The sequence below is a fragment of the Oryzias latipes genome, chromosome 3 (assembly GCF_002234675.1).
Source record: "Oryzias latipes chromosome 3, ASM223467v1".
Taxonomy (NCBI): Eukaryota; Metazoa; Chordata; class Actinopteri; order Beloniformes; family Adrianichthyidae; genus Oryzias; species Oryzias latipes.
Window position 1 is genome coordinate 32,344,874 of NC_019861.2, and position 15,019 is coordinate 32,359,892.

General features: G+C 41.9%; 2 protein-coding genes and 1 long non-coding RNA gene across 6 annotated transcripts in view; 1 reads left to right on the top strand and 2 right to left on the bottom strand.

Moving 5' to 3' along the window:
- Positions 1 to 88: 88 nt before the first annotated feature.
- On the bottom strand, positions 89 to 5,652 carry ap3s2 (adaptor related protein complex 3 sigma 2 subunit). Its single transcript, XM_023953670.1, has 6 exons — positions 5,460 to 5,652; positions 4,547 to 4,638; positions 4,181 to 4,292; positions 3,812 to 3,883; positions 1,294 to 1,401; positions 89 to 761 (listed from the first exon to the last, which is right to left on the bottom strand). Exons 1-6 carry the CDS (start codon positions 5,526 to 5,528, stop codon positions 636 to 638), a joined length of 579 nt encoding a protein of 192 aa, XP_023809438.1. The 5' UTR covers positions 5,529 to 5,652; the 3' UTR covers positions 89 to 635.
- A 5,170-nt stretch (positions 5,653 to 10,822) lies between these two features.
- Positions 10,823 to 14,076, bottom strand: LOC111947170. The gene is made up of 2 exons (XR_002872995.1): positions 13,966 to 14,076; positions 10,823 to 11,456 (listed from the first exon to the last, which is right to left on the bottom strand). It is a non-coding gene; the product is annotated as an uncharacterized LOC111947170 (long non-coding RNA).
- LOC101163560 (insulin-like growth factor 1 receptor) overlaps positions 13,694 to 15,019 on the top strand; it is a 50,133-nt gene continuing 48,807 nt past the window's right edge. For 2 of the 4 annotated variants that reach the window (XR_002872994.1, XM_023953671.1), the window contains exon 1: positions 13,695 to 14,750. Coding sequence is in view for 3 of the 4 variants with exons in the window: in XM_023953671.1 (XP_023809439.1) it covers positions 14,660 to 14,750 (91 nt within the window). In the remaining variant the exon portion in view is untranslated. Of the gene's footprint in view, positions 14,751 to 15,019 lie in introns of all 4 variants that reach the window. The other 2 variants (XM_023953672.1, XM_023953673.1) reach the window with 2 other exon arrangements.

Sequence of the window (15,019 nt, forward strand, 5' to 3'; positions counted from 1 at the left end):
AACCTCCGACCGCCTGAGGTACAGAATGTTCTGCTGGTTTCACCGGAAGACCTGCTCACCTGCAGATACCAAGACAGCACCGACAAGATGGATGGGTTGAATTTATTACTTCATTTACCTTGTCAAGAAATGCCTTGCAGACTGAGATATAAGACTCCACTTTGACGACATTTCATGGTAAAACACGACATTGGGACCACAAAACACAACTAATTACACAACTTTACAGATGAACAACCAGATGTTGGTCTGCTGGAAGTCAGCGTTTCAGCTGTCGGCACGAGCTTCACTTAGGGGAAACATTCAGCTTTCAAACCGACTCCCGAAATGAAATATATTCCAGACGGGGGGGGGGGATAAAAAGAATAAATCACAATAAAAAGAAAACAAAACAAATGTGTTTGAGCAATTAAAGTCTCAGGAAAAAGTTAAAGTCCTGAAGCCTTTCAGTCAGGCTGCTGATGAACGTGAGGCCGATGGAGGAGTGCAAATGATTTCAAAGCCTGTTTCAATGGGACTGCCTCTCCGCATGCAGCCACAGGAATGAGCATCTGGGACTGGAGGGGGACCTGCAACACGGCGAAGGGAAGCAGGGACCATAACCACCAAGATGGGGGGGGGGGGGGGGACGCTCCTCAGAACGGGGAGAGGCTCGGCACTTTGATGTTGATGTCCCCGATGTTGATGTTGCGGGGAATCTCTGGAAGGTTCATGTTCTTCACGGCGGAAACGGCACGAGCGGGGGCCGCAGACAGACCTCCCTGTGCGGGGGGGGGGGGGGGGGGGGGGGGAGAGAACACCTTTAAAATACATAGCGGCTTCACAAGCATGGAAAGTTGAAATGCTGACGCTGGGGACGGGTTGGCAACCTCCCCAGAAGATGCTGAGGAGTTTAGACCGACCAATATGTTTAGGCTGTAAAAACAGCTCGTTTAAAACAAGAAAGAAGACACCAGGAAGTGTCAATCATCCGGAGTACGAGGAGATATTTCTGTCATTAATCACGAACAGACATTTTGGATTTGAGACCGTTTTTTCCAGATGTTCTAAAAGCAGAGTTTTAGATGTCAATCAGACAATGTGAGGGAAGTTTTTCTGCAACTTCCTGACGTTTCTTTTCATGACAGCAGTCACTTTAAGAGGCTCTGACTGGTCTGTTTTTGCTTTTCCTTAACCCTCAGAGTCACCGAAACCTCGCGGGACCTCCGCTTTTCGCCGTCACACCAGCTGCAGCTGATGAGCTAAAGAAGCCTGTGAAGTGTTGCCCTTTGATGCGGGCAGCGCCGCTCTGACCTCTGACTTCTCCATGCGGTTCTGCACCTCGACCTGCGCCACGATCTCGTTCATGTTGGTCTCCAGCACCATGCCCCCCATCACCACCTCCTGCAGGATGTAATGGACCTGCGGAGCGAGCAGAGCACAGCGGGTAGCGCAGTCCGGAGTTCGGCAGAGACCAGCTCGGATTCGGCACCGGCGTCAAACTGTTTGCGCTTTCAGGACGGACTCACGGTCGTTTGTTTGTGTGCGTTTAAGCCTCCAAAGTTACAACAAAAGAAGAAATAAAAATAAAAAAACAAACAAACATCTCGAAGCTTCATATCGGGAACATTCCTCAGATGAACCCCACATCCCCGCATGACATCAAGCTCCCGCTGAGGAAATTCAATCTAGATGACCACAGATGTGCCTGATCAGCATTCTAAGCTGGAAAAACTCGGAAAAATTGAGAAACATGGTGGTTAAAACGCCAATTAAAACATTAAAGAACGCACATGTGTCCAGGCTCTCTTTGTCAAAGGCTTTTGAAAAACCAACAGCTGCTGCTCCGTTTGTCTTCTGATGGTCAAAAGGTCAAGACTTTTGAATTGTTTCCTCATAATGACAAAAATGACACAAAATAAGACAAACTTAACCAATCGTCTTTGTGAATACTTGCCCATTACCTCTGTTTTTATTTTTTCATTTTATAGAGCAGATTTGTGCACATTTTAGGAATGTGAAGAGATTCTACAGCAATAAAGTGTGAAGACATAAAAAGTACATGTATGCTTTTAAACCACAAAACGTGTCGTTTTTCTGCAGACAAACACAGTTTATGTGCCAAAGGCTCCAATATTGTGGGGAAGAAACTGTATTGATCAACAGATAAACATTTCCCCTCAAAGATCCTCCTCAACCTCTTGCCCCAAATGCAGAAGCTGCAGCTCATAAATGCTCCAGAACTTTAAAAACAAGCTTTTCTAATCAACATATAGAAGAAATGATAAAAAAATATATATATATACTCTTTACTAAAAGAGAAATAAATAGCAGAAGTGTAAATGTCCTCTTTTTTTTGTTTTGCTTTTTTATGTCCAATTAAGACACAATTAGGAAAAACGGAAAAGTCATGACCGCAAAGTGAAAACGTTCAACTCATCTCTGAGGCTGCCTCCCTGTGGCAGCAGCACACAAAGACATGCATATGGCATTTGTTTAAACGTCAAACGAGGGTTGTACTCAGAATAGAAACATTCTTTGTTCCAAACCTTTGCGCTTGGTCTGTGTGTGCTTTAACCTGGAGGACGCTAGCAACTGCAGTGATGGGGAGATGTCGGGTATGAAGGTACGCTGACGAGTGTTTTTGACATTGACTCAAAAAGTTCTAATGAGTCTGCATTCATCCGACCACATTTGAATGAGTTTCTGTGTGTCATCCTTGTGTTATGGCCTTTTAAGAGACTCCTGCTATGGAACCACGAGGTAGCTTTCAGGATGACGTCACAGCAGCGCCGAACACGAAACAAGACCCCAAAAGTCACGTAAGAAGCGTTTTCAGGCCTGTTAAAATAAACGTTCCAACAAGTAAGGAGTTGGTCCCTTTTTTCTGTTTCCTAACACGACAATCGTCGCTTCACATTTGTCCGCGGCTCATCTGTTCCTACATTCCCACTCTGTTTACGTCGGCTACGGTGGCCGCTTTGGTTCAGTTGTTCCGCTCTGAGGATGGATTGAAGTCAGGCTGAGGAACCTCAGAAGCTCAGTCCGATTGAAAACGAACCGAGACCACCTCCGAAGATGAGTCAGAGAGCGGTTTCTGGTCCTGGACCAGAGTCTGCTTGGGTGTACTCAGACAGAAAATTGGTTCCGGATTATCGGGGGAACATAAAGCAAACCAAATGTCTGAATCCCCCCTTAGAGCCAACATAGTGCTGTCAGTCTAATTGTCACTTTGAAATTTGGTAAAGGAATATTTATATGGCTGCAGCCTGGAGGAGTGGTCTTGACGTGGTATCACACCTTGCTTTAGAGCTTTTGTTTTTTCTTCAGACCCGATGTGGTTATTGTGGTGTTTTCTTTCAGTGACCTCGTCACCATTTTCCAGCTACACTAGGAGCTTTTCATTTAAACCAGCTGACGTCAAAAATCCAGCTTGATAACAAACAGACATGACACCTTTAAAACGAACAGTTATTTTTCTGGACTCCAGAGGAAACAACTCATGAGCACAGATCCTTTTTAAAGATCCCTGCAGTTGTGAAGCAGCAACAAGTCTGTGTGGTTCTCCAAAAAATGAGAAGCTACAAATCTGCAGAAATCATTGAAATAAAGAATTGAATTCATTTTACTGAAATGGAAATTAACTTTTGGAATTTACAGACTGATTATTCGCAGAAACAGTGTGAAGGAATCTGTTGCTTTCATTCCTCTTGAAAACTGACCAATAAAAAAAAACATTAATTGAGCACAAAGAAATATGCAAAAAACTAAATGTATACGGCTACAACCCAGCGCTCCTCATCTGTGCGATTTGAAACCTTAATGCGCTTACCTTATCCATGTGAAATATGAGGTCCAGCTCACAAACATTTTCAAAGCATTTATCCAATGTTTCCACAAACACCTAGAAACAAAAAGAAGAAACACGTCAAAGATCATCACTCAAACAAACGTCAAATATGATGTAACCAGGTTAAATAACAGTTACTCTTTGCAATTTAAAAGTACTTTCATTTGGGTTTTTTTTATTTCCTTACTAACGTTACTAGATATAAAACAGGCATTTTCACATTTCCAAAAACTCTGATCAGATAAATCTGCGGCCAGAGAGCACAATAATAATGTTGCACACAGACGGTGTTGTCAAATGTTTCCTTTCACGAGCATTTTTATGGAGCACTTCAAAGGAGCAGCAGCTGACCTGGATCAGGTCCAAAATGCCAAGTTCACTTTCAGACGAGTCCACACAGAACACAAAGTAGAGGGTGGCATAGTGCCGGTAAATCAACTTGTAGTCGGAGCCTCCGATGAGACTGCAAGCAGTTACATGAGAAATAAATCAAGTTAAACAAATCAAGTTATCATCAAAACTGTTGCATGAATAACTGGGTCAGTAGCAGCAGATCTAATGAAAAGCTGACATTTTTGTACATCTGCCTCCATCTATTGGTTAAACCTTAGTTACTGCATCTCTGATGCCACCGAGAAAACCTGAAATCCTCTCCTAACAATTATCTATTACCAATAGAGGTTTTATTATAACTGAACTAGAGGACAGGTCACCTACCTTCCACCTTCTAAAAAGTTGCAAACGTTGTCGTCTCTTTTGGACACTAAATGGAAAGTTTCTCGGATGATCTGCTGCTGCATGTCCTCCGTCTGCAAGAAAAGAAGCTACAATCAAAACAAACACTCCAAAAATGCATTCAAGTCTCCTTTGTGAGTTGATTAGCATTTAACACACCAAACAGGTTCACCCCACATTTAACATTTCAGCACTAATAATGAGTGGAAACCTTAACACCTGGGTCTAGTTTTTATAAATACTGTCAAATAAAAACCGACAAATAAAATTGTATTTTTTTTTTTATGAAAACAAATAAAATCTCTGTCAGTAACTCTGACCGGCTGTGATCTTTAAATCTAATGTCTTTCTGTGGGGGTCAAATAAAGGCATTAATGTAGCATCTTTAATAAACAGAGGTAATTCAAGAATTTCTATCTAATCAAAGCTGATTGATCTGTCTAAGCAGAATATATTGACAATATCTGAGAAATTATTTCTACAGAACTCAAAAAATCTAATTCAATGTACTTATGGCGCTGATCTGATGTTTTAATCCCGATATATGAAAGCCACGAGCTTTATTCTGTAGTTTCAGCATCAGATCTAAATGATAAATAATATCAGTGTAGGTTTCCAGATGGCGGTTCCGCTCTTAGTCAGTATCGTATCATTATTTATCTTAAGTGTGATCTAAACTAAATAAAACAAAAGTTAGCAGAGCAATAAACCAAACAAACAGTTGGGGGGAAATAGTGATTTAATATTTTTTAAATCAAAAAAATAAATAAAAATAAAAGAGAGGAAAAGAAACTAACTTTTTTTTGAAAACGTAACTGCGCACAAACAGCGAAAAAACAAAAAGCAAACAGAAAAACATCGCTAATTTAAACAAGGCTATTAATTTAATACTTACAAAATACTGATAGAATCGGATCAGCCGAGGTTTCCCGTGGTTGTTAAAAATCAAAATCGCTTTAATCATTTTAAAGTTTTCACGTTTGCTATTCAAAACGTGAAGAATACAGCAAATTGTCCTGTTTAAATTCTGTTAGTTTCCAGGCTAAGGGGCTAAATCCGTTTACATCCGGGTATGTACCTTCATATAGAAGCCGACCTTAAACAGAGTTCTACTAACATTAGTTCCGGGGGGGCAATAAATGTTCTTCCATAATTACAAGTTCATGTGCAAATTCACTTTTCGTGAAATATGTTTGGATTAAACCGAGAAGGGCAAAACTTTCATTTTTAGAGTAATTGAATAAAAAATATTTATAAATAATGATGAAAACACAACAAAAACCAACAAAAAAGCATAAAAAGCAGCATTACAAACTCAAGAAAAGTCCCATCGTATTATAACATTTTCTCCAAAAAAAAAAACACATTTTTAATAGAAATGTTACTAATTCTTTGTCATTTCTACTTACTTAATTACTGACTTACTTACGTAGCTATTTATTTGATCTCAGTGCAAAATCTAAATACTTTTAAAGTGTTTATTTTACATTCCTAAAGATCAAAGAGAATTACAGGTTTTAAAAGATTCAACCTGTTCACAATTATATAATGACCCTTTTTTTTTGTTTGTTTATTCAAGCTAATGTGCCAGTAATCACTAGTGAAGTCTTTACCATCTTTTCTTAAATGCTGCCAAGCACATGCCCCCCTCCCCCCATCCATCACATTATATAATTTTTGCAGTCTTTGTGGCTAATGCACCGGCAACTGAGGCGCCATGTAATTATGGCTTCCTTTGTACCTTTGCAAGAAGCTTCACACTGCCGTGGAAACTCCGAAATGTGTGTCATTGAAGCTGTAATCTCAATTATCATCATGCAAAAATGTTGATTGGACTGGAAAATTTGAGCAAAAGACTTTTATATAACCGTGCAACAACACATCAATTGACAACACTTCCTAGGAAACAAATTTTTACTCTCTGTATTGATCTAATTTGCTATAAATAAAAAGGTGAAAAGCCTTGTGAGGCTCATTTTGCCAACAGAAAATGTGTTTATAATAATAAATGTAGGAGGTTTTCTTACAAATAAGAGTGATGTCAAATTTCAAGGTAAAGTTACAAAATTTAAAGCACTGTAATTAGCACTTTTCCTGAATTAAATCTGTGCTAAAAAGTACGTTTTCTGACTAAAAATCACAAAATACGCATTTAATTTTTAACATTTTATTCAAAATATTTGAAGTATGAATTTGATGTTTGAGTTTCAGAGAGACTCTTACTCTTCTTTCTGACAACAGCACTGTCATATTCTGTGTGTAACACAAAAAGACCCACAAAAGTGTGTTGTGACATCACCAAAACAGCGTCCTAAAAAGAGTTTGATCAGAATTCCGGCGCTCAAAGCTTCTCATGAGTATCGTAGACATGCTGCAGTCTTTAATGTATTTTTTCATGGATTTAATCCAGTATTATTTTCTAGTTAGACGGTTTTTGGGGTTCTATTTTTACTGCTTCTATTACTTTAAGTAAATCTTTTTGTGAACTAGAATTTTGTAAATAAACTCCAATGAGATTAAGTAGAAGAGTTTCCTATGCGGAGATCAGAAAAAAAGTAATTGCACCCTTTAAATTCTGAATTATCAGAGGCTAACCCACCTTTAAGAGGGCTGAGCTTAACTTACCTGCTACACACCGAGTCAGAATGAAGAAATTCTGTTTGACCGAGTAAAAAAAATGTGAAAAGATCAAGAAAACGTCTGTAAAAATGAAGGCCATGATGCACACACAACCCTGGGTGAGCAAATCTTGTCCTCAGTATTGGATCCATCTCCAGTGGAGCATAAACTGCATTTGCAGCTTCATTTAGGAACTAATTGTGAAATAATTTGCTTGTTTGATTTTTTTGTTAATATCTGTCTTTTTTGTGGTGTTTTTCTGCAGGTTGGCTGTGGCTCCGCCTATTTACCTGTGGATCTTGCTGAGCAGTCACACCTGCACTTTGCTGATTCTCTGCTCTCTCATCCTGATTATTGAGTCTAAGTTAGTTTTACTTAGTTTCTGTCCCACTATGTGTGGTTAGCTTCTGTTGAGAAACTGAGTTAATCTCTAGTGGTTCTTTTCCTGCGCCTGGGTTATTTACTGACTGTGACATTTTGCTGGTTTAACCTTCCCCCCATGCAAACCCCTTAATTTGAAGTATCAAACAGGAAGACATTGGGTCGAATCTTCTAAAATACTCTCAAAAGCATCAGAGGGATTTGACATCACTTTTCTGTGGATTTATTAAAAACAGAATTTTCAGAAAATATAAAGAAGATAAATGTACAGCTGGAAGTTTGGGTTCATCACACTTTAAAGTCCCACTCGGATCATCTTTTGAGCTATGTTAAAATACTGAAACACATTGAAAAACCCAGTTTTTTCAATGGACAAGAACAACCTTTACGTTGCTCTTGTCCGCTTAGGAAAAAAGATCCGTCATCTGAATGCACCATTTAAGAAACCTTATGGCAAAACACACTGGAGGAAAAGTGTACGCTAAGAGGGGACAAATGTTGACAACCTGGGTCCATCTGTCCCCTACCCCGTCCCTGGTGGGGGGTGCGGGCCCCTTGGCGATGGCGGCCGTGTCCCTTGGGTGCCGGCTCCCTGGGCCCGGCGGTGCTCTCTCCGCACGGTGGGGGGGTTCATATTACACCTGAGCCGGGGGTGTTCGTGTCCCTGGGGGGTGGGTCCTGGTCCTTGCCCCTGGGCGCTGGGCCCCGCCAAACTTCCAACATGGCCGAGCCTGGTCGGGCCATATTTATAACATCCCTTATGGGCCGCCCTTTTTTCCCCGGGGTTCCCCCCTCCTGGGCGGGGGCGGCGGGCCCCTGCCTTGCTCCTACCTGGACCAACCGTGGGCCGGGTGGGTGGCTGCCTGGAGTGCGGAGCGGGTCTCCCTTGGGGGGTCCTGGCTCGTACCTGGGGTCGGGGCGGGGGGATGCCCGGAACTCCTGGGTGGTGGTGGGGTGCTCGTCTGGGGCTGTGGGCGTCCCTCTCCGGTGGGGCCCTGCGTTGGGCTCTTCCGGCGCGGCGGGGGGCTGCTTTCCTGGCTGGGCTGGGGCGGCGCTCTCTTTCCCTCTGCGCCTCCCTGCTCTCTGGCTCTGGGGGCCTCGCGGCGGTCCTGCTGGCCCTGGCCTGGGTGGCGGTCTTGGTCGCCCGGGGGGCGGTTGTTCCCTGCCTGTTCCCGTGTGGCGCTGGGGGAATTCCGGCTGCCGCTGCTGCTGCGGCGGGGGTATGGGTGTGGGGGTGGCTGGGCGCTCCTCCTCCTTCTTTTCACATTCCACCATCCATTTTAGAAGAACATAAACACTCACCTGAGCACAGGTGTTAGCTCACCTTTGCACTAATAGTTTGCATGATTGAATGAATGAAAGATTTCACACTAGTTGGTTTAAAGGCATAAGTATGCGTTCGTGAACACTATCTGTTTTGTGTGCATGTTGACATGTGGACATTTCTGCGGCTAGCAGGTGTGTTGATAATATTTGAGTGTGTGTGAACAGGCCCCGCCCTTTTTGTACTACATGTGAACCGTACCGTAACGATAAACAACCAGTAAACCTGCCTGCTCTATGCTGCTTCATGGTCTTACCCCCCTTCCCCTCCTATTATCACCCTCCTACCCCCCCCCTCTCTAACGTCCCTCTCTCTTGTTCCCCTCTTTCCTTTTCCGTCCGGTCCAACACCAAAGATTTTCAAACATGATTGAAATTAATAAAGTTTGGCCTCAATTACAAAAGGGGTTTATTCAGACATACCTTAGGTTTGTCTGAAGATGAATAACTCCTCTTGTTAAAATAAAATATGTCCAACACAAGAGGCCCTCAGCTCTCATCTGTTTGCCTAGCTGTTGGACAGGACAAGTTAAAAAAAAAAAAAAAAAAAAAAAAAAAAAAAGAGGGGACAAATGTTAAACTCCACTGAGAGGAGACAATGGAGGGCAATGAGGGATAAAAAATAACAAAAAAACAAAAACTGGACTGATGAAAAATAAGAGAACTCATCTTTTCGTGCGTGTCCTGCTGAATGCAAACATCACACAGAATTCCAGAAAAGATTTCTAACATGGTGGTGGTGGTGTGATGGTCTGGAGCTAACTCGCATCTTCGGGACGCTTTTGATCGACCTGGGAATTTTGGAATTCTTCCATCAATCCATGAGAGAAAATATTTCAAACACTGACGGCAGCAAGTCCCCCTCAGAATGGATCACATCAAAAACCGTTTTGATGAGCTGAAACAGCCGTTTCCGCTGGGAAAGGTAAAGAAAGTGTGGGAAGTTTGTTCTTGACCTTTGACCTTTGGGAGCTGCAGCCACAGAAGAGCAGACACTCACAATCACTACTCTTGCTCTGCTACCTTTCTCAATAAGTTCTTGATAATCCTAACTTTTTTTCTATAGTGCAAGTTGTTCAGGTTACAAACCAACGAATCAGACGCCTCAATAAAAGTCGCTGGCCTAACACAGATTTCATGTAGCCTGTGTTCAAGTGGAAGGGGTCTAGACTTCCAACGAGCTCACTCCTGGTTGGCGAGAGTGGTTGCCATTGAAACGCTGACTCAGACCAACTCGGACCAATCCCTGCTTATTGACGTTTTCTGCAAAAAAAAGCAATTAGAATTGTAAATCACTCTTCATACAATCAATCCACAAAACAAATATTTCCTAAATTAAGGGCAATTAAATTGTTTGATTTAGTAGATCTTAGTACTGGAATTTTTATGTTTAAAGTTAAAAAACAATGTGTACCTGCCAAAATACTGAGTTTGTTCGAAATAAAAGTTAATAATTATGATTTTCGAGGTAAAGATATGTTTAAAAAGAAAGTGGTCAGAACTAATGCAATAGTATTTTTGTTCAGGGGGTCAACATGTGGAATTTATTATCAGACGAACTGAAAAATGCAAAATCCATACTGCACTTTAAGAAAATGCATAAAGTTAAAATGTTTCAAAAATTTTGAGAAGTGTTTGTTTTGTTTTTTTTCCTCTTCTTTTTTTCTTTTCTGATTTAAGGTTCTAACAATTTGTAGGTAGATGTGATGTTTGTATTCAGGGTTGGGGAAATAAGCCTTGGCTTCACCCAACACCTTTTTCGGTTAATTTTGTTCAAATGTTTATGTTGACATTGATCAGTGTCAATGTTTATGTTGATGTTTTTAAGTTTGTTTGTTTAACATAACCGAAATAAATGTTTCTCACAACGTCTGGCTCCAACATGTTCATATCGCAAAAACATGGCGGCCGAATTGACTTCATTTGGTTGGAGCCTTTTTTTTTTTTTTAATGGGTGATGTCTCACTCACTCACTCAGTCCAGTTCTCTTATACAGTCTCTTATAGACTCTCTTCTATGACCTGACTGGTTGTAACACAACAATCTTTCAGAGTTAAAGTCAAATAATTCTGCTCAGAATGAAGCAAAAATCCTCTTGAATAAATGTCATTAGTGACATCATGATTTGTTTTTAAAGAGAAAGTTGCTTTATTTTTTTATTATTGTTTTTTTGCATTGTGCCATGTAGCTTTATTTCTGCTTTAGTAATGACAAATGAAATTTTAAAACTTTTATCTTTGGGGTGTTCATGTTGAAATGTGAGCAATCTGAAAAAGGCCTCCTCTGACATAGTACCTCAATATTCAAAAATCTTTACCGAAAAGCTCAAAGAAATCAATGATTTTTCTTTGATGATTGAATACTTTCCTTCGGTTGACCCTTTTCAAGCGAGGCGTCTGAACAGGGTCGGCCTCCACACCACAGCATCCGCGTTTCCTGGTCTGATTTCACATCATCGATTCTGTGTGGGAGGTTTTGTCATAATTGGTGCTGCAGAGCCACCCGGGTTGCTTCCTGTGTATCATCCATTATTTTTCCCCCTGAATTCCCTTCCTCCTGCATGAGCATGCTGGAAAACAAACAGACGCTCATTAGCATGTGTGACCCGCTGGTGGTGAACAGGCTTATTTCCACATGAGTGCAGAGCGAGAATGGATTCCAGAGGGACAGTTGAGGTAGGTGGGCCTGCCGGCTGCCTTCATGAGGACTTTAATGGGGACCTAACAAATGCGAGTGGACAGGCACAGCATTCTCTGGCACAGAGGGGTCATGTTGGTACAGTGAGCACTTGTTATGGGGTGACTCACTGTATTTGGACTCTTGGGTGGCCGCTGATATTCACCTCAATTTCTGATGTGCACATTTCTTTTCTGCTTCACCTCCGTGCTGTGTGCCAGGGCTGAGGTAATGCGTGGTGTTCTAATAATGCCTCTGTACTCGGCTCTGGGAAGTGATGAAAGCGCCCCGTAATTACAGGGATAATCAAAACTGTCAGGGGCTCCTCTGTGGACACTTTTGTTTACCGTCTGCTTCTCTCACAGCATCACAGGCTGCCGGCTCCCCGCCTCCTCAGGCTGGGCTTCTAACCCCAAAGATCAATGCAGCGGTGGCAGCCTAAAAGTCTAAAATTGGACTGCCGACATCCAGATCCACTTATAAGAGACAGAATGAGAACGACTTAGTCCACATTTAAGGAACTCAAACTATGTTTGATACATTAGAACAGTTTTGATGGCCACTAATAACAAATTACTTTAGTTTAGCCTTAAAAATATCAAATTACAGAGCTCTGGATATGACATTGGAAGAAAGAAAAGTGGGCACAAATGGGCATTTTTTGAGCGCAAACTATAATTTTGTGTGCACAAATTAGCACTTTTTGAGGTAACAAATGAGCATTTTTTATACACAAAATAGTATTTTGTTTGCAAAAGGTTCATTTTATGGGCACAAATTAGTATTTCATGTGCACAAACTATTATTTATGTGCTCAATTTAGTATTTTGTGCACAAACATTTGCATTTTTACGCACAGAAATCCGTATTTTGTGTAAGCGAATTATTTTTGTGTGTGCACAAATTAGTAGTAGGAATAAAATACACTAAAATCTTAAATTGTGAACACAAAATGCTAATTTGTGTACACAAAATACTTATTCGTGAACAAATTTTTTTAACGTTGTGTCTGCGGCTCCGTACAAATCAGAAGAAAGTGATCAAAACCGTTCAGTCAGAGGCCTGTAGTTCCGGTTTCCTTCCACGAGGTGGCAGCATTCACGCGTCTTTCACATTACATTGCTTAAACAACAAGCAGAACTGGGCAGGAAAGACGGTTAAAAATCTTAAACTGGTCTAAAACCTGAATTAGCTTTTTTTTAAATCAAGGTTCAGACTAAATTACACTTTTCCAGAGCCATTTTACTATTTATAAAACAACTTGGTTAGATAACAAAAAATAAATTGTGGTAAACCTTTATTTTTGAAGAGGATTAGGAATGAAATTATTAATGAGAAAAATATATGGCCTATAAATGTATTTTTAAATCTAACCAATTATATAAAGGGATTGTAAGACAAGTTTATACTAAAAATATAATATCTTTGGTAAAACTATAGTTTGTTTAACATTCTCCTACATAAAAATATGTCTGTTTGTATTTTATTCTACTATTGTGTCATTTCATGAAGCGACTGTTTTAATTTAGATGTTCAATCCTTCATGGACCTTTGGTAGAAAGGAAAAATAATAGAAAATGATCAACTTTTTTTTTTCAGGGTCACTGAGCATCAAAAGCGAGGCGGGAAATACACACAGAGTAGCTTCTGTGTTGGACTCATCCGACGGGGGCTGTTGGTGTAAACTCTGCTCCCTCATCACCGCACTCCTGCAGACAGACACGATTTTTCGAAAGGGTGCATTCCGCTGTGCGTGTGTGAGCAGCAAAACAACCCCGATCCCGCAGCTCCGTCCCGGCTTTCCCTCTCTCCGCTTCGTAAAACGGAGCCTCTAAAACAAGGTGGGATTCGCGACGTCTCACTCTGTCTTTTTTTTTCTTTTCTCAAATCTGCCCTCGCAAATTGTCCCAATTGCCCCTTTCACAGACAATTAAGTCTACTTGATGTTTATTTTTACTAATACTTCTGTGACTATTAAATTTCTGCATATAACTTGTGTGACTTTGTTGACCTAGTGTGCAGTTCTCTGTGGATACTGATTGGGAATCGTTCATTGTGTATTAAATTGTTTAAAATTATTTATTCACAATGTTCCTTTATTTTCTTTTGGCAAACGATAGAACAGCTGATGGCAAACTGAACACCATGGCAACTCTGCCTCTGTGGTGGGAAAAAACTGCAGCAGGAGCGACGCCCTCCACTTTCTCAGACGGGAGGGCGGAGCGAGAGTCCTAGGGATTCATCTCTGCAAACAGAGACGATCTCCACGCAACGGCGCCGTGTTTACAGTAGACTGCAGGCTGTCCGCGCGGGTACCTGCGCGTTAATCTGCCCAACGAACTACCTGCGCAGCAATCAAACGACGGGGAAAAACCTTAGTGGACCCACGGACTCATTTTCACCTTCAATTTTCTCCATTTAGGAGGCGAGTTGCCGCTCCCACAACAACACGGCGTGTGGATGATGACCGGCTGAGGAGGAGGAGGAGGAGGAGAAGAAGAAGAAGGAGGCTGCGGTCTGAAAACAGATTTTCCCCTGGATGTTCCTCCCAGACGCGATGCTGTTCGCACAACGAGGCTGCGTTTCAACGTAACATGTCAAGGTGTTTTCCAGTCTCCTCGTGCTTAAGGCGCGCGGCAGTCTGAGCCGTTTTTTTTCTCCTCCTGAGGTCCATCCAGCCGCGGGACGCTGAAAGGTTTTCTTCTTTCTTTTTTTCGTTTTTTCTTTTCTCCAACCAGATATGGAGCGTGAAGATGTGGACTACAGAGGATACTCCCGCGCCGCGTTAGTCGACACGCAATCACCGCACACATCGGCGTGGCTGAGTCTGTGGCAGGGGGAAGGGGGGCTATGAGCAGCCGCCGCGTGTCCGGAGGGAGAAATCGGTGATTTTTCCGGAGCTCCCGTTGGGAAGCGCGAGAGAGCTACCCTGCTATTAGCTGCTAGCACCATTAGCCGGCTAACAGCTAAAAAGGTGCTGACCGCAGATTAAAAAAAATAAAAGACGTTTCAACCGCCCCCCACGGCTTCGGTCCACCTTCATCCCGGCACCAGCTCTTTCTTTTCGGGATTTGAGCGGGATTTAGTGCTTCGGGAATGAGGCCTCCAGCGGAAACGAGGCACTTGACCTTGTTTTGGGGTCTGATGCTGGCTCTGTCGTCCTGCCTCCGGCCCGCCACCGCAAAGAGTAAGTACTAGTGCCACTCCACATCACTGCATTCCCATTCCCTGAGCTAATGTAACAGTTAAACTGTCCCCCCACACCACATTTAAGCGAAATTCCGCCATTTATCATCATGTATTCTCGTACTGTTTGAATATTAAAACCATGTGGAGGTACAGATAATAGTTAACTAATGCACATCCATCCATGGATGGGCAGAGGAGGGACAGTTCTGTTTAGGAATGTATAAACATAACCTTAATATAATAGTCCTGTTTTAATTAGATTTTTTT